The 25640-nt window shown below is 58.9% G+C and overlaps 1 protein-coding gene across 1 annotated transcript; it reads left to right on the top strand.

The window, feature by feature from the left end:
• The first annotated feature begins 1077 nt into the window (after positions 1 to 1077).
• FEV (FEV transcription factor, ETS family member) lies at positions 1078 to 16765 on the top strand. Its single transcript, XM_030579379.1, has 4 exons — positions 1078 to 1096; positions 1574 to 1705; positions 1966 to 2193; positions 16229 to 16765. The coding sequence occupies exons 1-4, from the start codon at positions 1078 to 1080 to the stop codon at positions 16738 to 16740; spliced, it is 891 nt and encodes a 296-aa protein (XP_030435239.1). The 3' UTR covers positions 16741 to 16765.
• The last annotated feature ends 8875 nt before the right edge of the window (positions 16766 to 25640 follow it).

Below are 25640 nucleotides of genomic sequence, written 5' to 3'. Positions count from 1 at the left end.
GGAAGGGAGAGTGTGACAGGGAAGCTGTGGGTGTGACAGGCAGGGGTGAGTGTGATGGGGAGGTGAGTGTGACAGGTGGGGTGGATGTGACAGGAAGGAGGTGAGTGTGACAGGGCAGGGTTGCGTGTGATGGGGTGAGTGTGACAGGGTGGGGTGAATGTGACAGGATGGGGTGGGTGTGATGGGGTTAGTGTGACAGGGCTGAGGTCAGTGTGACTGGGCAGGGGTGAGTGACAGGGGTGAGTGTGACAGGGCTGTGGTGAGTGTGACTGGCAGGTTTGAGTGTGATGTGGAGGTGAGTGTGACAGAGCTGTGATCAGTGTGACGGGGCGGGGCTGAGTGTGACTGGGAGGGGGTAGTGTGATGGGGAGGTCAGTGTGACAGGGCTGTGGTCAGTGTGACAGGGTGGGGGTGAGTGTGATGGGATGAGTGTGATAGGCTGTGCTGAGTGTGTCAGGGAGGAGGTGAGTGGGACGAGGCAGGGGAGAATGTGACAAGGAGGAGGTGAGTGTGATGGGGTGAGTGTGACAGGGAGGTGGTGTGACAGGGCTGTGTTGAGTGTGACAGGGAGGAGGTGAGTGTGACATGGCTGGGTGAGTGTAACATGGGGTGAGTGTGATGGGATTAGTGTGACAGGGAGGAGGTGAGTGTGATGGGGTGAGTGTGATGGAGGCGGTGTGACAGGGCTGTGTTGAGTGTGACAGGGAGGAGGTGAGTGTGACGTGGCTGGGTGAGTGTAATATGGGGTGAGTGTGACGGGATGAGTGTGACAGGGAGGAGGTGTGTGTGACAGGGCGGGGTGAGTGTGACAGGATGGAGGTGAGTGTGACAGGGCAGGGCTGAGTGTGAAGGGAGGTGAGTGTGACAGGACGGGGTGAGTGTGACATGGTGGGATGAGTGTAACATGGGGTGAGTGTGACAGGATGAGTGTGACAGGGAGGAGGTGAGTGTGATGGGTGAGTGTGACAGGGAGGTGGTGTGACAGGGCTGTGTTGAGTGTGACAGGGAGGAGGTGAGTGTGACATGGCTGGGTGAGTGTAACATGGGGTGAGTGTAACATGGGGTGAGTGTGACGGGATGAGTGTGACAGGGCGGGGTGAGTGTGACAGGATGGAGGTGAGTGTGACAGGGCGGGGTGAGTGTGACAGGAGTGAGTGTGACAGGGCGGGGGCAGCCCCCGGCCCGAGGGCCCTAGGGTGTCTCCGGGGCGGGGGGTGAGCGCGCCTGGGGGGGCCCGGGAGCGGGGGAGGCGGCGGGCCTGGGTCCGGGCCCTGCCCCCTCCCCCCAGCTCCCGGGCTCGCAGCTGGCCCGCGGGCGCCTGTTTGCGAAGAGTTAAGGAGGCGGAAAATGCAGGAGGCGCCCGCGCCCGGCTCCATAGAAACCCGCCCGCAGCGGGGACTTGATGAGAGTCTGATGCGGGCCCGATAGGGGGGGCGGGGGCCGGAGCGGGATCGCGGCTTTAATTACAGCGCGCGCTCTGCAGAGGAAATTGCTGCAGCCGGGCCCCGCGCCCCTCGCAAGTTGCCTGGAAACTGTCCCCCCCACCCCCCCGCCGTCCCGGTCCCGCTGCCAGTTATCCCCCAGCAGCGGCGCCCTGATCAGCGGGGCCGGAATAATAAACCATGCAGCCCGCGGGCCGCTCCCAGAGCTGCCATGAGACACGGTGCCGGAGCCCAGCCGCTGCTGCTCAACATGTACCTGCCAGGTACGGGCCCCCCCGCCCCCGCCCCGCGGGGACCAGGCCCGAGGGCACGGGGATGGGCTCACCGCCCGCTCCTGCGCCTCCCCTGGTCCCTGAGCCAGCAGCCCGGCTCCTTGGCACTTCAGTCCCTGCTAGGCACCGGCTGTCTCCCCTTTGCCGCCGCTCCCCGCCCGGGCGGCGGAGTTTGTATCCTATTTAAAGCGGCCCGAGCTCTGTCGGAAATCGGATTTCCTTTTTCCTGGACGCGTTTCCTGGCTTCATAGCCCCAGCGGGGGGGAAGCGGCCGCCGGCGCGCAGGGGGCTGGGGACCCGGCAGCGCTTTAAAAGCCTCCCAGCGGGCGCTGGGGAGCGGCAAAGCGACTCCGGAGCGGGCTGGGACCTGGCCCCGTGCGAACGCGTCTCTGTCTCCGCCCCAGATCCAGTTGGAGAGACTCTGTTCAAGGAGGGGAAGAGCCAGGCGTGGGGCTCGCTCAGCCCTGGCGTGCAGAAAGGTAAGGGCGCCTCGTCCGTGCTTCCCGCCGGGCCCCTCAGCGCGCACCTCGCCCGGCGGCGCCAACCCGGAGCGTCTACACTGCGCTTCGCAGCTGGGGCGCGGCGCGTCTTTCGGCTCCTGCGGCCGGTCAGGAACCTTGCCGGGGGCAGGACAGGGGTATTCGCCCCCCGCCCGGCACTGGGGCCAGGCTGGAAGTGAGACAAGGGCGACCCAGCCTTTTGGGGGGAAGGGGAAGCAAAGAAGCAGGAGGACCTGCTGGGGGATCCCCTCTCCCACGCGCGGGGAAATTGCACGGGTGGGACGGACGCTTTAAAACCCCGGAATTTAGCTCCTCGGCATCGGGGCGCCGCGTTCGGAGCCGGGACCCAGAGATTCGAGTTTCCACCAGCTGGGAGACCCGGGCTTTGTTTTCGGGGGCGGGGTGGTGGTGCTGGTAATTCGTTTTCCCCCCGGAAACGCCGGGCTGGAGCGGAGCCCGAAACCAACATTTTCCTTCCGATCCGGCGCCTCCAGCTTCTGCCAAACCCCGCCGGATTATTGGAAACAACGAAAGGAAAGTCCCGCCCCACCCTGCACCCCCAAATCCCGCTGCCTGAGTTGGGGGGAGGGAAGCCCAAGGGGTTGGCAGAACTGGAATCCGAATTGGCCGCGAACTCCCGTGCGCTTCACGCGGAGTCTGACCCACGCGCGGAAACCTGCGCTCGGGGTTTCCGAAGGAGAATTTCGATTCGATCGTTTGCAAATTCGGTGCGGGTTCAGCTTTCGATGTGGGGATTGGGGACAGGCTGGAGGCCACTTGGGACCGATGGACTCTCCCACGAGACCTGCCAGTTAGCTCGAGTCCCAGAGGTCGCCGCGCTGCGATCGCAGGAATCCGGCGGGACGCGCTGCCCAGGGTAACAAACACCGCGTAATATTCAAGGCGAGAGTTAGATTTAAAACAAAACCGAGCCCGAAGAAACCCCCCAAACCCGCCCACCTCTTACTCAGCTCCTCGGACAGACTCGTGTCCGTCTTGCTCCCTTTAAAACACCGCCCCTTGTAACCTGGAGCCCTGGCCATCAACCTGATCCGGATCTGACCATTCACGCCCAGCCCGCGATTAGTTCCCGCCTGTGGATTCACCCCGGATTCAATTCTGGTTTGTGAGTCCTGGGATCCGAGTGTCCCGGCGCCGCATTCGCCAAGCGGAGCTTGAGGGGAACTGGGGTGTGTGGAGTAAGAAGGCGCAGAGCTCAAGAAACTGGCCCGGCCGCTCTCCCGGCCCCCGCGCTACCCGGCGCCAATCAATCCGTGTGTGTGCGAGACTCACGGACTCCGCGCCGTGCGATGTTCTCAAAACGGTTTAACCGCATTTCTTGGACCTACTGACTATTGTCAATACACCGCTACCAGCAACGATCGATATAAACGGGCTGTGGCCAGAACACCCCAAACCCGACAACCCCCGAATAACGACTCCCCCGAGGAGCTGGCGGGCGGCTGACATACGGAGAGCTAGCCTGTCCCGGTTAATACCAGGTTATTTGGGTTTGTTCCCGTTAGCCCCAGTGTCCGAACAGCGATTCGTGGCACGCGATAGAATCGGGCGCTATCGGAGTGTACAGACCGGTCGGGGTATGGCAGTGGGGCGGGGTTTGAGAACAGAGGCTGCAGCGCCCGGACAGACAATGCTGGGCTGGGGACAGGGCGGCTGCAGGCTGGATGCCGAGGGCAGCTGGGGCTGGGGTAGGGGCGGCTGCAGGCTGGATGCCGAGGGCAGCTGGGGCTGGGGTAGGGGCGGCTGCAGGCTGGATGCCGAGGGCAGCAGGCTCTCGACTGCGGGGGGGGGGGGCGGATTTGCTCAAGACTTTGAGGGCTGGTCAGACAAAGACGGAGCAGGCACCTAATCTGGGTGTGTCGGGCACCGAAGAGACACCATCTAGTTACCGAGCCCTGAAAACGCCCTAGGAAGGCGCCGGCCGGACCCTCACCAGCCCTTTCTGCCGGCCAGGTTCCCTGTTACCCCGTCCCCCGCCCCACCCCAGGCTACGGGCCCGGCCAGGTTCCCTGTTAACCCGTCCCCCACCCCGGCTAGGGGCCCGGCCAGGTTCCCTGTTGCCCCGTTCCCCACCCACCACAGGGCTACAGGCCCGGCCAGGTTCCCTGTTACCCCGTTCCCCCTCCTCGGGCTAGGGGCGGCCAGGCACCCGCGGAGAAGTATGAATTCAGCGCTGCCTGTGAGTAACTCGCTGGCCAGGCACTTGCCAGCCTCCAGCCCCCGGGGAGGGGTGAAAGGTCTCCGGGCCCCTGTAAAATGAGCCGGGGGAAGAGCTCAGGGCCGCCCTTTCCAGGGAGCTGCAGTGGCCAGGGTGGGACCGTCTGTCTTTCGCCCCCGCCCCTCCTCCCCGTGCCTCGCTTTCCCCGTGACTGCCTGGGGTTGGCGTGAACGGGATCGGCCTGGGCTAGGGGCGGTCGTCCGAAGGCAGCCCGGAGCCGCAGCCTCCCCGCTGGGCGCTTTGGGGTGCGGCTCCCCGAGAACCCTTTACTCCCACCCCCCGCATTCCCTCGGCCGGGCCCTGCAGCACCGGGCGAGCAGAGCTAGAGCCGCGTTCATGCAAACCCAGCCCCGCAGACAGCTGCAGAGGCCCGAGAGCAGGCGGGGCAGAGGGGCAGGGCGGGGAGGCGGCGGCTGCTGGCAGGCGCTGCAGGCGGGGAAGCTACGGACGCGGAGGGGGGACCTTGCAGTCTGCCCGGCTCAGCCCCTGATACCTGGGAGGAAGGGGATGCTCCCAGGGATGCGCTGGCAGCCGGGTGGAACCGATCTGCTGGGGAGCGAGAGGGAACGCCCCGGGGTTGGCTTCCTTGTGGACTGGACCATGACAGGCACATACAGACCCACGACTGGGTTAGGCCAGGAGGTTCTTTCAACCCTGTCTCATGACACCAGGGCAACGGGCCAGTCAATGAAAGGGGCAAATTCAGAACAGAGCCCAGAGAAGCTGTTCACACAATGCACACTTAGCCAGCAGAACTCACTGCCACTAGATATCCGTGCAGCCGGAGGCTCAGCAGGTTGTTTTTAAAGGGTTGTTTGCACGGATGATTCATAAGGAAACAAGACCCTCCAGAGCTGTTACAGCCAAATTTACAGAAAAGAACCAGGGTATCCTATGGGTGATAGGACACTGGGCTAGACGGACCCAGGTCTGATCACTCTGGCCATGCCTGTCCCATGTCACCCCCTCTTCCCAATGTTCTGAGCTGAGGAGCCAGCGTTCCAGAGCGGCACACCCTAGTCTCAGCCATTCCCCGCAGAGTGTGGGCTGCATGCGCAGAACCACTGCACCCTGGGCCTGGGGCATAGCAGGGGTTAAATTCCTATGCATCGGCCCCCAATGCTAACCCCAGACAGCAGCACTGGGGGCAGAGACAGGGCCCCTGGGCCATCCAACAGTCTGAACACCCAGAGCAGGTGTCATCAATGCTCTGTTTGAAAGCACGGGCTGGCAAGGTTTGCTCTGGCCCAGGCCCCAGGTGCTGCTAACACCGGTGGGCAGGAAGCACCACATCCTGTCCTGGGCAGCGCATTACCAGGAAGATACTGACAAACTCAGAGCAGCGTCACAGGACCTGGCTCTGGCTTGGATAGGACATGGCTGAGCGGTCACTGCAAAGAGTAGAAGGGTGCACACCCTGAGGAAGGCAGGGGGTTATTTAGGGCGCTGGGGGTTGAACTGGGAGTTATGGGATGAAATTGAGAAAGGGAAAACATCAGCTATGCTATCATTAGTGGTATCCCCTTAGGAAACCAATGAGAGGAAACAAAGGACAATCCCAACCTGTCACAGATATTCCTGCTGCTTCAAAAGGGCTGATTCTGAAAGCTGAGGAAAAAAAATCAGGGAAATTGACTGGGAGGAAAATTTTAGAGAGAACGTAGGCAAAAATTGGGAGCTCTTTAAGGAGAGTTTATTCAGTGGCCAAAAAAGCCACGGTTCCACAATTGTGAAAGGACAACTTTGATTTAAAGCCCATCCTGGTTCAGTGGTGAGGTGAAGGCAGCACTTGGAAATGAAAAAAAGCCATACTAACAAATGGGGAAAAGAGGAAATAGATTGCAATCGATATAAATTAGAAGTAGTGAAGTGTAGAAAATTGATAAAGGAAGCCGAAGACATCAGGGAAAAATCCATGGCTGGCAGGAAATTAAGAAGGAGTTTTTAGAGTACATTATAAACAAAAGAAAGACTAGTAATGGTACAGGGTCGTTGCTAGATAGAGATAGTGAAATTGTTAATGATGCAGAAAAGGCAGAAGTGTTCAATAAATATTTATGTTCTATATTTGGAAAGAAGCAGGCTGATGTACTTGTGTCACATGAGGAAGATGAAGTATTTTCCAGTCCATTAGTAACTCAGGAGGATGTTAAACAACATCTACTAGGGCTAAATAGTTTTAAATCAGCAGGACCAGATAACTTGCACCCAAGAGTCTTTAAAGAGTTGGCTAAGGAGATTTCTGGCCTGCTTATCTGAATTTTTAATAAATTTTGGAATACAAGGGAAATACCAGAGGCCAGGAAAAGTGCTGATGATGTGCCAATATTTGAAAAGGGCAAATGGAATGACCCAGGTAACCATAGGCTGACATCAATACTGGGCAGAACAATGGAAAAACTGCCATGGGATTCAGCTGATAAAGAAATAAAGGACAGGAATATAATGAATGAGGCCAGCATAGGGCTTGTCAAACAAACCCAATTTCAGACTTTGCTGAAATAGCAAGTTTAGCTGGCAGAGGTAACTGCACACCTGGAACACACACTGACTTTGGAAAGGCTTGTGCACTATGAGATATCGACTGAGCACATGTTAAATGCACCAGGAACTGGCCAAGGTCAATGGGGAACCAGGGATCTCTGCTGGTGAGACGGCTACATATTGTCCCACCAGCTTCAGTAAATGGGATGGACAGACCCGTCCATGCTGGGGTGTGCAGGGTTCTGTGTGCAGTGGTGAACAATCTCCAAGGGAGCAGTGTGTGGGGCTGCGGTGGGGGGGGGGGTGTCAATGGGGCTGGGAGGCTGAACTGCACTGGCCTTTCTGCCACTCCCCCCTACTCCCACTCCTTTCCTGGCTCCTGCCCGCCTTGGGAAGGGTCCTTCCTCAGCAATGCCTTGGCTTGTGGCAGCTGAAGGCAAGCGAGCGCCTGTGCCCAGCTGTTTGCTTTGGGTCTGTGTGAGCCAGTGCTCCGCTGTGGGGCCTAAGCTTTGTGGCTAGAGGGCAGGCAGGCTGGTGGCGGGATAGGGCACAGGTACCTGTCTCGGGGGCTGGCTGGTTCTTTTGGAAACTGGGTCAACTCGCCCCTCAGTTGGCTCTCCTTGCTAGCCATGGAGGGTTGACTATCAGGGCGCCTGCCCCAGGGGCTGAGTGCAAAGCTCTCCAGGCAGCCAGGGGCTCTCCAGTCGAACCCAGCGCTCCCCGGCTGCTGGCAATGGGAGACTGGCACAACCGGATCCCAAGATGCGGAGCCATTGGCAGTTCCCGGAGGAGACGCTTTCAAACCCAGCTCCCACACCGAGACTCGTGTGTGCACTGGCTGGCCACCCAGCTGAGTGCCCTAGACATGACACGCACACACCCCCTCACATCACACGCACACCTCCATGTCACACATACACATCTGTCACACACACATCACATGTACACACACATCCATCCCCCCATGTCACACACACATTGATCCAACACACATCACATGTACACACACACACACACACATCACATGCACACACACACCCCTCACACACATGCACACCCCCATGTCACACACATTCATTACACACACATCACATGCACACACACACATCACGTGCACACACACATACCATGTCACACACACTCCTCACACACACACACCATGTAACACACATCCATCACACACGCACATCACATGCACACACATGCACATCCATCACATGTGCACACACACACACCCCCATGTCACACACACATCCATCATACACACATCACATGCACACACACATCACACACGCACACACACACCCATGTCACACACACATCACATATGCACACACTCACACCCATGTCACACATTCATCCATCACACACACACATCACATGCACACACACACATCCATCACATATGCACACACTCACACCCATGTCACACATTCATCCATCACACACACATCACATGCACACACACACATCCATCACACATGCACACACTCACACCCATGTCACACACACATCCATCACATACACATGCACATGCACACACACACCTATCACATGCACACACACACCCCCATCTCTCTCTCTCTCACACACACACGCACATGCACACGCACAGAGTCCTCAGACCCGTTATCACTTTTGCTCAGTCCAGACTCAGACAAGATCCCCACTGAATTCCACTGGAGTTTAGCCTCTGTCTGTCTGTCTGTTACCGTCTGGCAGTGCCTGACCTTTCCTGAGTGTTTCAGGTAGAAATAACAATGACTGTCTCTCTCTCTCTTCCTTTCCCACCTGCAGGAGAAAAGAGGTGATTAGCTTACAGGTGGTTTTGTTTCTGGGGCCTTCAGGGGGTACACTGGCTTCTCTTTGTGAAGAGCTGACTGAGGGGAAGCTAAGGCACAGGGAGGGGATTGGGATTCACTTTGAAGCCTGGTGTCTCTTCTGTCTTGTGGCAGGGAGTTCCACAGGCTAGGCTAGAGTTTCCCAAGCGGTGGCTCACTGAAGGTTCCAGAGGGTTGGAGGCCCAGCTCAGAGAGGAAGCCCTGGGGGAAGGGAGGGGATGTTGGAGAGCGAGCCTGCCCTGCACTCACCCCATAGTGACAGCTGCTGTCCTGCAGGGCTGGGCCTGGTTCCCCTCAGGTTTACATCAGGTGGCAAGGCCTGGAGCAGGGAGCTGCACCTAGGCCCAGGACAGAGCCACCGCTAACTCTCCAGCCTGTTATGCACTCATGGGCACACACAGGTATGTTACACACACAGCACCACATGGGTATGTTACACGCACATGGGCATGTTATGCACTCACGGGCACACACAGGTATGTTACACACACAGCATCACATGGGTATGTTACTTGCACATGGGTATGTTACGCACTCACGGGCACACACAGGTATGTTACTGTCTCAGAGTCACCAGGTGATGCTCTGGAACTGCTCCCCACCAAGCCAGTCAGGACTTTGGGGAGCCTTCTCTCCCTTGGAGCAGACTTGTTCAGGGCAAGAAGCTCACACGACTCCACCTCCTGGGTCTTTCTTTGGAGCATTCAGTATCCTCTGCCCCTCCGTGCACTTCCCACAGTGAGCCCGCCCCAGCGGGGTCCTGGGGAAGCCACCGGGTCCTGCACCCCCACTTTGCAGTCAGACGTGACTCTCAGCCAGCCAGTAACACAGAGGTTTATTCGATGACAGGAACAGGGTCTAAAACAGAGTTTGTAGGTACCGCGAACCAGACCTCTCGGCTGGGTCCATTCTGGGGGGCAGTGAGCCAGACCCCCACATCTGCCCTCACTCCTCATCCCCAGCCAGCTCCAGACTAACAACCCCCTCCAGCCCCTCCTCCTCTGCTCTGTTCCTTTCCCGGGCCACGAGGTCACCTGACCTCTTTGTCTCCAACACATTCAGCTGGCACCTTTGCAGAGGGGGGGCCCAGGCCATCAGTTGCTAGGAGACAGAGTGTCAGGCATTTAGGTGCACTGGCCCTTTGCTCTGCCAGATACTTAAGAACTGCCATGGGGACACTGAGGCACCAACACAGTATTCAGAGAAAACATTAAGAACTTTCCCAGTTCGTCACATCTTTCCCCCCTTCGAGACCGAACTGAGCGAGGTCACTCCAGCCAGTGACCTGGGGAAGTTCAAACCCATCAACGTTCCCATGGATGCCCCAGCATCTCTCCCATTCCTTGGTGTGAGTTACACCAGGACAGTCCAGTCTCACGCCCTCCCTTAGGTCGGGTGAGCTTGATGGCACTTGCAGGCCGCATGTGGGAAGGTTTATGCGGCTTGAACCCTTTTGCCACCCCAATACCTCTGGGGTTCAAAAGGGGACGGGGTCTTCTCCCAGCACTCTGGGCTGTGATTCAGGCTCTCTTGGTTAAGAGCCCCCATCTTGGCCTTGGCCAGCTCTGGGCTTGGGCAGCCGCTTCCCACCTTGTGGCCCAGACACAACACCTCTGCCGTCCCCCCTTGCACTTTCCAGCTTTTACCATCAGTCCCACCTCCTTGAGGCAGCCCAGCCCCCTCTTCACCTGGGACACCTGTTCCTCCCAGGTCTGGCTAAAGATGCACATGTTATCAGTGTCTGCCAGGGCCAAGTTCTCCATCCCCCTCAGCTTGTCTAGAATCTCCCCAGGCCTAGGCATGGGGTCGGCATCGGACACTGTGATGGCTTTAAGCTTCTGATAGCCCCCATAAAACCAGATCATCCTGTCTCGCTTGGAGATCAGCCCCATGGGTGAGGCCCATGGGCTGTAAAACGGCTGGATCACATCTAAAGCCAGCATGTCCTTGACCTCTCTCTCCAGATTCTGGGCTGCTTTCCCAGTGACTCTGAATGGGGAACACCTGATGGGGAGATTGCCTCCTACCTCAGGGAAGAGATCCACCAGGGGGTTTTCCCCCATCTCCTTCCAATCCCCCCCTTTCAGGTCCAGTTGTCCCCTCACTCTCCTCCCATACAGCGGCTTGAATGGGAAGAACCCTGTGGATTCCTGGGGCACCACCAGCTGCCTCCCAATTCCCCCCAGTTCTACTTCCCCCTGGGGAGCCCATTCCTGGTACAGGAATCCCTCCTCCGGCAGGACTCTGTCCCTGCAGCCTTCCCCAAGGAGGTTTGCAGTGCTGTGGCCAGCAAGTTCCCTCAGCTTCTGCAAGGAGGGATCCCTCTGCAGCTCGGTCTGGGATCCAGCTGCTGGGGCAGGGAGTGGGACCTGCTCCCTCTTGCTGGCTGGGCCTGGGGTCACAGCCCCCCGAGCCTTGTCCCTGGCAGTTCCCTCCCTGCTGTGTAATCACTTCCCAGCAGCACGTCTGGACCAGGCAAACCTGTTTGGCAGCCGACCTGCCCTGCCCGGATGTTCCCCCACTCAGCTGGGGTCTCAGCTCCCCCCGTGCTCAGCTCTGCCCTTGGTGTCCCAATGGGGACAGGCAGCGAGCTCTCTGCTCTGGTCACAGCATCAGAGCCAGCGTGAGCCCCCTCTCCGGTGTGCAAGGGGGCGGGGAGCATCTCTCCCTCCCACTCAGCCCCAGGGGGCTGGTTACAGGTAGGCAGGTATCCTGAGCCCAGCAGCCCCTCCCCACTGCCAGCCAGGTTATTTGCATTTTCACTGACCATTTCCATCCTAGCCAGTTGGTTCCCTGGATTTGAATTCAAACCCTCGGCCGTTACAGGAGCGGGGCCTGGATCCTGTCCCAAGGGGAGACAGTCACCCCCCAACAGGGCCTCCCAGACGATATCCTGGAGAATCCCAACAACCAGCCAGCCCAACCCCTCCTGGGTCTGCACAGGGATCTGGGCCATAGGCAGGGCAAGGGGCTTCACCCCGAGGGCCTTCACCCAGGTCTCACAGCCCCTCAGCATCTGGGGCTGCACCACCACAGTTCTCTCTGTCCCAGGGTCTCACCCCCGCAGGCGTGTTTCCCCACTGACCCCTGTGCAGCCCCCTATGTCTCTCTGCTCCACCATCACCAGTCCACGCTGCTGCTGCTTCTCCTGCAGTTTTTTCTCAGGCTCTTGCTTTCTCTCACGGTCCTCTCGCTCTCTCGGGCTCTGCTCCCATCCCATCCGTCTCCAATCTCCTGATGGGGAACCCAATCGTGAAGACCCTCGTCTGATTGGGGACCAGACTCCCAGGGATGCCTGGCTGATGCTCCAGCTGCTCTCAGATCCTCTTGTAGCCCCATCTGGGCCAGGAATCTGCTCCTCAGAGCGGTGCTTCTCCTTCAACTGCACGATTAACTGTGCCTTGGTGAATGTCCCCATGCGTAACCCTCTCTTTGTGCACAGGATCACAATGTCCTTCTCAAGGAGATGGTGATAGGCCATCACTTCACCGTTCTCAAGTGGCTCTGGACTCACAGGCCTGTGTGCTCTTGGCTCCCCCATGGTTTCCAGGAAGAACCCCGGGTGTGCCAGCCCTTCTTGTGATCACCACCTCTTTGCCAGGGTCGAGCTGCAGACTCCTCCGCCCCTGGGACTGCTCCTGCAATCCCCCGGGGAACCCTGCTACTGCAAAAATCCTTCTCTCTCCCAGGGTCGAGCGGCAAGCTCCTCCGCCCCTGAGACTGCTCGCTGCAGTCCTCAGGGAGACCCTGTTACTCCAACAGTCCTTCTCGATGGTCACACGCTCCCAGAGGTTAACTGCCCCCTGAAACCGTCCCTCTCTGAGCCTTCAGCACGCCTGGTCCTCATTATCCCTCCTTTGTTTTACTGCTCCCCAGTCACTTACTGCAAGCAGCGCCATTCACGGGGTGCAGTACATCCCACCGCTACCACCAGTTGTCACGGAGTCCCCGGGCGATGCTCTGGAACTGCTCCCCACCAAGCCAGTCAGGACTTTGGGGAGCCTCCTCTCCTTTGGAGCAGACTTGTTCAGGGCAAGAAGCTCACACGGCTTCACCTCCTGGGTCTCTCCTTGGAGCATTCAGCATCCTCTGCCCCTCCGTGCGCTTCCCACAGCGAGTCCACCCCAGCGGGGTCCTGGGGAAGCCACCGGGTCCTGCACCCCCACTTTGCAGTCAGACGTGACTCTCAGCCAGCCAGTAAAACAGGTTTATTCGATGACAGGAACAGGGTCTAACACAGAGCTTGTAGGTACCGTGAACTGAACCCCTCGGCTGGGTCCATTCTGGGGGGCAGTGAGCCAGACCCCCAGGTCTGCACTTCACTCCTCGTCCCCAGCCAGCTCCAGACTAACAACCCCCTCCAGCCCCTCCTCCTCTGCTCCATTCCTTTCCCGGGCCACGAGGTCACCTGACCTCTTTGTCTCCAACACCTTCAGTTGGCACCTTTGCAGGGGAGGGGCCCAGGCCATCAGCTGCTAGGAGACAGAGTGTCAGGCATTTAGGTGCACTGGCCCTTTGCTCTGCCAGATACTTAAGAACTGCCATGGGGACACTGAGGCACCAACACAGTATTCAGAGAAAACATTAAGAACATTCCTAGTTCATCACAGTTACACACACGGCACCACATGGGTATGTTACATGCACATGGGCATGTTACACACTCACGGGAACACACAGGTATTTTCACATACACACATCACCACATGGGTAAGTTAAACACACATGGGCATGTTACACACTCCCAGGCACACACATGTATGTTACACACACAGGTATGTTACACATGGGCACACACAGGTATGTTACACACACACACAGGCACACACAGGTATGTTACACACTTGGGCACACACAGATATGTTACACACACACAGCACCACACAGGTATGTTACACACACAGGCACACACAGGTATGTTACACACACACAGCACCACACAGGTATGTTACACACACAGGCACATATGGGTATGTTACACACATGGGCATGTTACACACTCACAGGCACACGAGTATGTTACACACACACAGAGGCACATGTGGGTATGTTGTACACAGGCACACACAGGTATGTTACATACACACAGCACCACACAGGTATGTTACACACTTGGGCACACACAGGTGTGTTACACACACACACACAGAGGGATGTTACGGGGGCCATTTTGAGGATGTACGTGAATGCAGTAAAATCAGAGCCGCATCTCCTGCCGTGTTTGACCTCCTGCCCCCCCTGTACAGCCCCCCCTTGTTGCCGAGTGTTTTGCGTGGGGCCATGGGTCCCACACATGCCCCTCCCAACATGTGGTGTGTCTCAACCAGTGCCCCCACAACAGTGATGTGGGTGAAACCAGGCAATCCCTGCACTCTCGAATGAACTCACACAGGAAAATGATCAAAGACAAAAACACCCCGTCACCTGCGGGGGGACACCACCACGATCACCCCATGTCTGACCCCCTCTCCGTCCTGGGCCTCAGAGGGAACCTGCACAACACTTGGAAAAGACAGAGCCGGTGAGCTTCAGTTCATCACTCTGCTAGACTCTGAAAATCGTGGTCTGAGCAGAGACCCTGGATTTATGCTCATTACAATGTCTGTCACCCAGTAGCCCCCGTTTTTGACTGCACAGCTGTTAACCCCCTTGAATGGTTTCAGAGCAGTAGCCATGTTAGTCAATGAGGAGTCCTTGGGGCACCGTAGAGACCAGCACAGTTATCTGGGCAGAAGCTTTGGTGGGCTGGAGCCCACTTCCTGGGATGCCTGGAGTAGAGCACACAGTAGGGAGGGACAGACACAGCACATGGAAAGATGGGGGTTACCTTACCAATTCTAACGGGCCCTTACAACACGCGCTAACTAGGTGCGCTAAACATCCCGTTCTACCTGCATTAAGGGCTCCCTGCGGCGTGAACACATCCCAGCCCCGCCAGAAGCTGGTCCAACAAGAGAGATCTCCACCCGCACCGTGTCTCTAATAACATTTGTGGCGTTGCTGGTTTTGTGCCACTTGGGGGCAGCACACTGCTGGGGGTGGGCTGGACGGTGTCCAAACAGGGCACTGACCCCGCTGCCAGATGGCCCCAGCTACCGGGCACAGTGACTTGGGGCAGGCAGGGTGTCACGGACTCACAGGTCGGGCTCAGTCTCAGCCCTGTGCGGTCCATGGGGGCAGCCCCCTACAGTGTGACAGCCCTTCTCGGGGGTCCACTCTCTCTCGGGGTCAGGCCCCTCCACCTCCTGGAGCCCCACCTCTCTGAGCCTTAGCACGTCTGTCTCTGTCGTGGGCCCCTCAGGGAGTCCCCTTGCTCTGGGCCCCCAGGGCCTCCACCCCGAAGGAGATGATACCCCCCTGCCTCCATTCTCTAGCCCGGAGCGATTCTCAGCCAGCTTAACACAGGAGGGTTTATTGAGAGTTGAACCCAGCACAGGAAACTCTCAGTCCTGGTCTCCCTCAGCCCAGCACATCCCAGTCTCCCTGCATCCAGCTGGGCTCTGCCTGCTCCCCCTCTCCAGCCCTGAGCCCCTCCTGCTTCCCAGTTGGGCCTCCGATATCCCTGGCCCCAAACCTTCTTTGTCCATTGTCTTCTCTTCAGGGAAACAGGGTCGTAAACCAGGTCGCCTGGGCCCCCTCTCCCCTCTCCTGTCCTCTAGCCCCTCTGGCTGGAACCAGCTGGTCAGGCCACCCGGATCCTCTCTCCCCAGCCCATTGTCCTTCCAATGGCCAGAACCGGCTGCAACTCCTGAGCTGGGCTTCCAGGTCACCCGGTCACCAGTTGCTGGGGTCTCCATTCTCTACGCCAGTGATTAGGGTCCCAAATTCCCTCTCCGGTCCCCTGTACCAACAAACTCCCTCTCCCGCAGCTCGTTAAACCCCTAGCATGTGGGGAAACTGAGTCCCACTCCCTCTGCATGCAAACTATTGGAAACCCAAGAAAATTCCCCCATAGGAAACAAGGAAAACAAGAAACTCCCCCCCTTCATCACACAAGGCAGGTGAGCCCCTCCCTCCACAGGACCCACAGAGGGCAGCACCAGGGAGCAGCTGCTCTGGGGCTTTTCGTGCACACGGGCGATCATCTTCCAAGCCTGTTCCTGTAACTCCTGTGCTGGGCATGGCCGGGGTGTCCCCACCAGCCCGCTACTCTCGGGACAGCTCTCCAGACGTTCAGGCAGTGGGTGGGGGGTGGGACTTGGAAAGTGCTGGCCCTCGCCCCCAGCCATGCTATGGAAACTGATGATCATTGTGGTTCCCCAGGGGCTCCAGCTCAGGACCCCATGTGGGATTTGCCAGGGCTGGATGCGAGCCACGGGGGCTGTGGAGGGGCAGGGTGAAGCGCCAGGGCTGGGCATAGCCCTGTGATGACCCATGTCCACCCACCCCAGGGAGATGCACTAGGTTACAGGGCACAGTCACGCTAACCGTCTGCCCCTTGGCCTCGCAGGCAGTGGGCAGATCCAGCTGTGGCAGTTCCTCCTGGAGCTCCTGTCGGACCGCGCCAACCTGAGCTGCATTGCCTGGGAGGGCACCAATGGGGAGTTCAAGCTGATCGACCCGGACGAGGTGGCCCGGCGCTGGGGCGAGCGCAAGAGCAAACCCAACATGAACTACGACAAGCTGAGCCGGGCCCTGCGCTACTACTATGACAAGAACATCATGACCAAGGTGCACGGGAAGCGTTACGCCTACAAGTTCGACTTCCAGGGCCTGGCGCAGGTCTGCCAGCCCGCCACCCCCGACCACGCCATCTACAAGTTCCAGGGCAACCTGGCGCCCCTGCCCTTCTCGGGGATCTCCAAACTCAACCTCATGGCCTCGGGGGTGACGCCCACCAGCTTCTCCTACTGGCCGGGGTCCACCCCCACCCTCTACCCCGGCCACAGCCTGCAGCCCTCCGCCCCCTTCAGTGCCATGGCTGCCTCCCACATCAACAACATGAATAACCACTACCATTAGAGCCCGCCCCGGGGCGTGCCAGGTGGGGGGGTGGTGTGCACAATGGGGGTGGGGGTGGGTTTGCCTTTGGGTTCCCCTTCGAGAGACCCCCTCTTTGCTCACGGCCCTTTGGGGGCAGAGGGGGCTTTTCTGAGTAAGTGGCTGGACCCCGTAAGAGATGGGTCCGTCTCCCTGCCCACCTCACCCTCATCCCCTCTGAGTCAGGATGGCAATTGGGCTGAGCCAGCGCCCCACCGGCAATGCCAGCCATGCCCAGAGGGTGAGGTTCTCCCAGGGCTGCATCTAGGGGTGGTGGGGAAGGGGCAGCTTGTGGCCAGGGTCGCCAGCTGTGGGTCGAGACCCCAGGCCCAGCATCTTTCTAGCTCAGCCCCTCTGTCTGCCGTGGGGGCCCAGCATCTCTCTAGCCCAGCCCCTCTGTCTGCCGTGGGCTGCCAGGAGAATCTTGCTCAAATGCCAACCCTCATGCATCAGCGTATGAGCTAGGCCCTGGGCTCAGGAGGAAATGCCCCCTCCCCTGCCAGGGGCAGATTAATGCCTGGCAGAGGAGTCATGCCTGCCTCTGAAGCAGCTGGTCTGGGGCACCGTCAGAGGAGGGATACCAGGTTAGATGGGTCCCTAGTCTCATTTAGGGCTGTGTGAAAGTAGGGGGGAGGTACAGAGGTAGATGGGCCTATTGCTCTGATCCAGGGCAGTGGGGGGAGGGATACTAGCTTGATGGGCCTATTGATCCAGGGCAGCAGGGTAGGGGGTGGCAGGGTACCAGGCTAGGTGGGTCTGTTGGTCTGATAAAGTCCTTGGGTCAGGTCCAGTCTCTGGTTTCGTTCAGCTCCCGGCAGGTGGGGTGGAAGCGACAGGCTCACACACAGGCTGCTCTGGGGCTGGAAGGGACCGGGAGGATGTGGGGAGTAGGGGTCGTCTCTCGTGTAATGAGATGAGAGCAGCTGGAATGACCTGGGCCATGCTGGAGGCTGGCGGTTCAGTCCCAGGGCTCAGTGGGCCCAGCCGGGATTTCAGTAGCCCCCTGGTCTCTGGCACTTGGCTGCATGTGGTCTGGCATCACTGCTCTCCCCCAGACACAGGCGCAACTAGTAAACACTGCACCCCTCCTGCAGCTTTGGCTGTCTCTGAGCCCTGCTGGGCTGGGGGGTGGGTTCCCTGCTGCATGTGAGGGGGATTCTGATCAGTGGCTGGGCTGAGGAGCCCTGGGATTCAGGGTGGCAGCTCGGGCTTCCTCCCTGCAGTTATAAGAGCACTGGCCATGTGGCAGGATGTTAGTGCAGCAAGGAGAAGGATGGAATGACAGAAGGGCAGACCGGCCCCTCCACTGGATTACATGGGGCTCAGTACACATGTGGGGGGGCAGGATGTGGGGTGCATGAGTGGTGCTGGCACGTTCAATAAACTGGAGAGTTACTTTAACGCCAAAGCTCAGTCTGTGAATGCATCAGTGCAGTGGCTGGAGTGGCTGCTGGGCAAGGACTTGCCCTGGTGGTGGTTGCTTTGGAGGCTGCCGGTGACCTCTGAGCGTGTGGGGAGAGGAAACGGGGCCAGGATGGTGCCACCTGGAGCCAACACCACAATCCTGTGGGACTGGGCTCTGGAGAGGCAGGTCCAGCCCACCCCCATGCCTGCCCTCCAGAGCTGGGGCCTAGTTTAAACAGGGAATGTAGACAGAGCCGAGTGGAAAGTTGGACATGCTGGAGCAGAGTCTACTCCTGGGGGAGTTTGGCACCCAAACATTACAACTTCTGTGCACAAGATTTTATAATTCTGCAAAATTCTGAATATTTTATTTGGCAAAATAGCACTAGATAATCACACCAGTTTCAGTTATTTTGGTACTTTATTTCAAAACACCTGTCAGCAAGTATGTCTGTAACCATACAGACACACACAAAATTCCCTCAGGAATAGAGTGTTAAAGAAACCCCTGCGACAACCCAATTCCTGATTCTCTGCCCCCTCTCCCGCCAGAGCCCACCTGCACCCCCTCCCCCCAGATCCTAGCTGTGGGTTCCCCCCAGCCCAGGCACTCACGCCCCTACACCCCAGAACCCAGGGATCCAGAGAGAGAAACAGCCTGATCCCGGGTCCCAGACTTACATGGAGTTTCCTGCACACCGACTACTTCCTTCAGGGAGGGCTGGCAACTGTAGCTGCTGGGAACCCTCCAGCTTCCCCCCTGTCCTTCCCCCCTCCACGCCCCGTCCTGCCCTGCCCCGCCCCACACCACACAGTGTCTTCTAATTGCCAACTGGGCTCTGCCAAGTCCAGTGGTCCCCTACTGGCAGCCAGCAGCTCTGCAGCCCATTTCTGGGGCTAGAGGGTGCGTGGGTGGGATTCTGTGTGCGCAATATTAATGTCTGTGCAAATTCTGCATTGCGCAGTGGTGCAGAATTCCCCTGGGGGATTCAGAATCATGAACACTGTTATGCTGTGAAACCACAGTCACTAGGATCAGCATTGAAATGGCAGGCATGGAACCGGCCAGGGCCTTCTGCTCCACAAGCCTGCCTCAGACCAACAAACCAATAGGGGATTCTCCCTTCTTTTTGAGCAATATGAGGTCTATGACACACAGCTGAGCAGTTCTGATTCCATCCTGTAGCAGGCAGAGGTGACAGACAGATGCCCCCAGCCCGCTCCCCATGCTATGAAAGCCCCCAGAAAGTCCTTGTTAACTGCTCCCCAGAGCGTGTGGGCCCCACAGCTGTGGGTCTGCACGCTCTGGCCATTCACAGAGCGCTGTGTGGTGCTCGCAGCTCCCGCATGAGACAACGCTCTCCACCACGTGCGGGAGCAATCCTGGGGGCTGTCTAAGGCTCTGATCCTGTAGCTCTATCTGGCAGCTGGCTGCCTGGGCTGCTCCTTGCCCATAGGCTGTTTACTGAGCCGCCTCCCCACCCCCCCAGCTACACCTGACCTTGAGTGTCACTTCTGGGGCCCTTTTTTTGAGCGAACGTGGTGACATGGCCTCGCTTGGGTCTGGCGTTCCCTGCCCCCTAACGCTGTGATTGTCTAGCCTCTTCAGAGTGCTGTACTGGGAAGCAAGTTTAGACCAGCCGCAATGACTGTAGGGCTCCAATGAGGACGGCCTGGGACAGAACGCCCGTCCCTCTGCTTCAAAACACCGGCCTCTAGCAGAGACACTAATGGGGCCCGCCTGCCGCTGGCATTAGGCCCCATCCCTTCATGCACACGACGCAAATGCATGACCCTGCTGCAGGTGACTATAATTGTGGATGGCTGTGCATGCACCACAGGCTTCAGACCCACGTGAGCAAGCGCCCCCGGCTTCAGGGGGTGCCGTGTGTACACGCCTGAGGGCGCAAGCAGGCCCTGGCCAAGGACACGCAGACAGACCCTCTCCCATGTACAGGGAGCTTTGCCTCTGGCTGCAATACAAGGGCCTGCCACAAGGTGTCCCCCTGCCCCAAGCATCCCCAGACCAGGAATGGGCCTCCGCCCGCACCCAGTTTGTTACAGGCGTGACACCGCTTCCCCCACTCTGCTGGGCTCTGGCCTCCCACGCGTGTCTCTGCTGGGGCCTGGGGCCCCTTCCTCCCTGGCAGGGATCCTGGCGGCGCTCCAGGCTATTCCTCCCCAGCTGTGCACGCAGCTCGTGGCTTCTTGGCTGTCGACCACGCGGGCAGATGTGCTCAGGCCTCGGTCTCCATGGCCGTGTGCACCTGAGCAGAGTGCGTGTGCACGCTGGTAGCATCACATGCCTGTACTGCAGAGGTGTGAACGACTACCCGGCCTGCAAGGGAGGGGGGCATCAGTGAGTCACCGGGCTAACAGAAGGGACGGTGCAGTCGCCTGTCCACAGGGAAATCCCACTACTGAGCAGGCCCTTAGGTGGCTCACCTGCCTGCAGGTAAATCATGGTAGCTGGATCGACAGGCGAAATGTGCACAGTTCCCAGGTCAATCATAGTGTTGCCCGTGCTAACCACAGGTGCCCCTGGAAATCCCAGCTCGGGCCATGCATTCTCCAGAGCTGGTTCCAGCCGCTAACTCTGAAAGAAAGCGCCCACTTGTGATGCGCTGGGGCTGCCACCGGGACCACTTCGGAGTTGTGGCTGATGCTGTGAAATGGTCTCATGAAAAGGCTGCATCACGCAAAGCGGATCCAGGTCTGTGTCAGGTCTCTGCCGGGCCAGCAACAACGGGGTGTGATTGGGGCTCAGCTGATCGTCCAGTCAGAGTAAACGCCTGGGGACAAGAGGTTTGCTCTGCCTGGGAGAAGATGCTTCCTCCTCCTGTCTGAAGGGGGCGAGGGCTGGAACAATGGAAAAGGAACAAAAGAAACAGGTGACCCCAGCAGGACTTGGAGTGGGGCTTGCAGGATAGAGCCATTTTGCAGCAGATTAAGATGGGGGAGGCGGGCTACCGGAGGGGCAGGGCAGGCAGGGGGCAGAGGACCCTGCCTGCCAGAACCCAAAAGGGCGACCTGGCACGGGACATTGCATTCTGGATGTTTGATTGTCTTGTCTGCACTGCGCTCTCCACATGCCGAATTATCAAGGGCATAAAGTCGACAGACTGAAAAAAGTGGAGGGAGCGGGTAACAGTGTCCCAGCAAGTGCCTGGCCCTGAGGGACTTAGCCACAGGTCACACACCTTTTGGGGGGTGTTCAATTGCTGGGGAGTCTGCAGGGCCAGCGCTGCCCCCAGCCAGCTCCAGCACTTGGCCGGGTTGTCCCCTGAGCGCATGCCTCGGGACCCCGGGATTGGAGTAGGCTGCAGGAGCCTGAAACAGCCCTGGGACCCCAAAGCACAGAGGGGTGGGTTCCCCTCCAAGCAGCCACAGTGGGTCTGCAACACCGTCATGGGTTTTTTTAGCCAAGAGAAGAGAAATGACTCAGACATAACACAGGCAAAGGCAGAACTGCTTCCCGCTGGGTTAATATTACAGCTCATTCCCATTTTAGGAAGGATCCTGAGGGGGGAGGAAGTGTTGAGGGGGGTATTAGCTCCATTATAGAACATGGTGTTTTTGTAATGGGGGAGAAGAGATGGGATCTCTAATGCCCTGCCTAACACCTGTGCGATCCAGCTGCCAAGACCCTATGGTGAGGGGCACCTTAGAAATGATCCTAGTGCCAATCAATATCTGAAGGCGCAGTGGGGCAGCCCTGTAAGAGCCCTGGCCCTTTAAACAGCAGCTCACAGCCCCCACCGCCAGCCAGCACCTGTCACAGCCGGCTGGTGCTGTGCGCCGGGCTCTGGCCCGGGGCCCCCAGCCTTCCCGGTCCCTGCATCAGTTCCCTGGCTCCAGCTGTGGGCATTGGCCGGCAGCGGCAGCAGCCGTGACTTGTGGGCGCTTAGCCAGCTGCCCTTGTGTGTCCGCAAGCCCAAAGCCAGCGGACACAGCGAGGCGAAAGGCAGGGATACCTAGCCAAGCGCTTGCCAGCCTGCCAGCCGCTCAGCCAGGCCTGGCCCTGCCTCGGTGCTCTCAGTCGGCTGGGTCATTGCTGCGGTCAGCTAGTCCCTGCGGGCAGCATGGACTGGCGTGGGCCTGCAGTGTCTGATGGGCTGCAGCTGTGACTGGGCGGCTGGGTGGTGCCATTGTTTTCCTGGGCATACGGGTAAGGCTCTGATTTACCTGGAGGCAGGGGTGCCTGGTGCCAGCCCCGGCGGGTTTCCCTGAGGTAGGCCCTCGCCCCACTGCCAGGCTGGGGAAAGCAGGGCAGGGGTGCCTGGTGCCAGCCCCGGCGGGTTTCCCAGAGGTAGGCCCTCACCCCGCTGCCAGGCTGGGGAAAGCAGGGCGGGAGTGCCTGGTGCCAGCCCCGGCGGGTTTCCCTGAGGTAGGCCCTCGCCCCACTGCCAGGCTGGGGAAAGCAGGGCAGGGGTGCCTGGTGCCAGCCCCAGCGGGTTTCCCGGAGGTAGGCCCTCGCCCCGCTGCCAGGCTGGGGAAAGCAGGGCGGGAGTGCCTGGTGCCAGCCCCGGCGGGTTTCCCTGAGGTAGGCCCTCGCCCCGCTGCCAGGCTGGGGAAAGCAGGGCAGGGGTGTCTGGTGCCAGCCCCAGCGGGTTTCCCTGAGGTAGGCCCTCGCCCCGCTGCCAGGCTGGGGAAAGCAGGGCGGGGGTGCCTGGTGCCCATCCAGGCAGTACAGGAGTTTTTCTGGGGATGCAGCGTGTATCTTGGGTGCTAAGCCGGGCCCAACAGGACCATCCCCATGGCCGGTTCTACTGGCCTTGCTCCAGGAGGGATGCACTGACCGAGCAGCAGTGTCTGCTTTGGGTCTAGCATGTGGCTGGGGAGCTCCTGGGAATGTCTGCAGGCAGGGATGGCAGGACCCAGCCCTAGAGCCGCAGTGGCTGGGCACGGGGGGCACAGCCTATGAACTAAATGCAGCCCTGAGGTAAGCAGGTGCCATCCCCCCTGAGTTACAGCTGGGCTGGACTGCGGAGCTGCACGTTCTCTCCGTGTCCATCTCCGAATGGCACATCCAGCTGGCTAGCCAGGCACCCACTGCCGCTACAGACCAGGGAGGGCCAGGGCTGCAGCCCAGCCAGGTCTGTCCCCAGATCCTCCCAGTCATACTCCCCACCACTGTACCCACAGGACACAGAGCCCTGGCCCATGCTGTTCCTGGCATCACCTCAGGCCTCTAAGGTGGCAGCTCTGCAGAGCCAAGGGGAGCTCAGAGATCCTCCACTTCACCTCACTGGGGAACGGCGGGGACCTCGCCTCTCTTAGTGGGAGGGGAGACTGAGTTATGGGGCGGCCAGAGGAAGAGGCTGGAGCAGAGCAAGGGAGATGCAGGCTGGGGAGCAGGGGAAGCACCGTACGTAAGCAGGACTGCCCAGAGATTCAGGGGGCCTGGGGCAGGGCTGGGTCTTTGGTGGCAATTCAGTGGCAGGTCCCTCTCGGAGGGAAGGACCCGCAGCCGAACTGCTGCCGAAGAATAAAACAGCGGCAGTAAAGCAGCCTAAGTGCTGCCGATCGCAGCTATTTTGTTTCCCGCCACTTGCGGTGCTTGTACTCACCGGGTTTCCCCGAGGCTTCGGCAGCTCTTCAGCGGCTGGTCCCTCACTTGCTCTGAGCCTTCCGCTGCCCAGAAGGACCCACCATCGAAGACCCGGAGCGAGTGAAGGGCCCGTCGCCGAAGTGCCGCCAAAAACCTGGAGCAACTCGTGGGGCCCCTGTGGGGCCTGGGGCAAATTGCCCCACATGACCCCCCCCCGGGCGGCCCTGTATGTCAGGGAGCAGTATGATTACTCAGAGCTTCAGCAGGAAACTGGAGAAAAACCTGTTGAGAGTCTTTGGGTTAAGTTTAGAGGCAAGGGTGATGTCGTAGTGGGGGCGTGTGCTACAGACCCCCGACCAGGAGGATGAGGTAGACGAAGCTTGAAACTGGGACGTCGGGAGTGGGACAGAGAGGAGGAGAGGGGAGGCCCCAGCTGGACTGTAATGACCACTGTTCCGCTCCCACACCGGCAAGGCTCCCCCTGCTCCTCCCCAGGCCCAGCCGTTTCAAGTGGGGGCGTGCAGGACACAGCCAGATCCCGCACGGCACTGGCAGTGAGCTGCTGCAAGGAGCAGCCGGGGCCTGCAGAGATGCTGCTGTGTGCATGGAAGGAAGGCAGGCGGTTGCCTGGTGCACAGCGGCTCGTGAGGCTGCTCTGCCGGGAATCGGCCCTGGGGAGGGAGCGCACTGGTCCCGTCTGGGCCAGCACAGCAATAAACAGCCAGCGCTGGTGACTCAGCAAAGCAGCTTTAACCTCTCCCTGGCTAGAGCCTGGGGGAATCCACCGCAGAAAGCAAATGGGGGGCCAGGGGGAGCGGCTGAGGCTGGAGCAGCCGCAGGACCAGATGGTGGCCAAAGCCTCCATCCCCAGGGCCGATTCCCCTTCTCAGCACGTAACTCCCAGACCCACAGAGCCCAGGCCGGAGACTTCCGCCCCCATCACCCTCCTGCAGAGCCCAGTGACTGCAGCATGGGCCAGGAGGGCAGCCGGTCTGGGCGTGAAGCCGTCAGGAGACGGCGAATCCCCCTACCCTGGGGAGCGGCTTCCAGGGGTTAATCATTTGCGCTGCTGCAGTTGGTGCCCAGGTTCTCACTGGACTTAGTCTGGTTTCAGCTTCCGGCTGTCGGTTCTTGTCCTGCCCGGGTCTCCGCTAGATTCAAGAGCTCCTTGGCAGCTGGCCTTTCCTCTTCGGGCATGTCCCTAGCCACCCCCTCCGTCTCCTGTCCGATTAGCTACCCGCCCCCGCTGCCCCGTGGGCCCATGCCCTGCAGCGCTTGTGTGGGAAGCAGCCCGGTCCTGGCTCCTTCACCCAGAGCAATGGACCGAGCACTCCCGGCTCGGGAGTACCAGGCCCCTAGCTCCCACGCCCCACACTTCACCACCTGTGATCCTGTGGTTTGGGGGTTGCTCTCTTCTGAAGGAAGTGGGTATGTCCAGTTTGGAAAAGAGGAGATTGTGTGGCGGGGGGGCATGATAGCTGTCTTCAAATACTTGAACGGCTGCCACAAAAAACAATGGAGAAAAGTTGTTCTCTCTTGCCACATGGGGCAGGATAAGAGGCCAGGGATTCAAACTAGGGCTGTCAATTAATTGCAGTTAGCTCACGCGATTAACTCAAAAAACGTAATCATGATTTAGAACAATTAATCATGATTAATCACAGTTTTAATCACACTGTTACACAGAATACCGATTGAAATGTATTAAATGTTTTTGGATTTTTTCTACATTTTCAAATATATTGATTTCAGTTACAACACAGAATACAAAGTGTACAGTGCTCACTGTATATTACTTTCGATTACAAATATTTGAATTGTAAAAATGACAAACAAAAGAAATAGTATTTTTCAATTCACCTCATACAAGTACTGTAATGCAATTGCTTTGTTGTGAAAATTCAACTTAGAAATGTAGATTTATTTT

The sequence above is a fragment of the Gopherus evgoodei genome, chromosome 11 (assembly GCF_007399415.2).
Source record: "Gopherus evgoodei ecotype Sinaloan lineage chromosome 11, rGopEvg1_v1.p, whole genome shotgun sequence".
In the NCBI taxonomy this organism is placed as follows: domain Eukaryota; kingdom Metazoa; phylum Chordata; order Testudines; family Testudinidae; genus Gopherus; species Gopherus evgoodei.
Note: the sequence above shows the minus strand (reverse complement) of the source record. Positions and strands in the feature narration are given on the sequence as shown.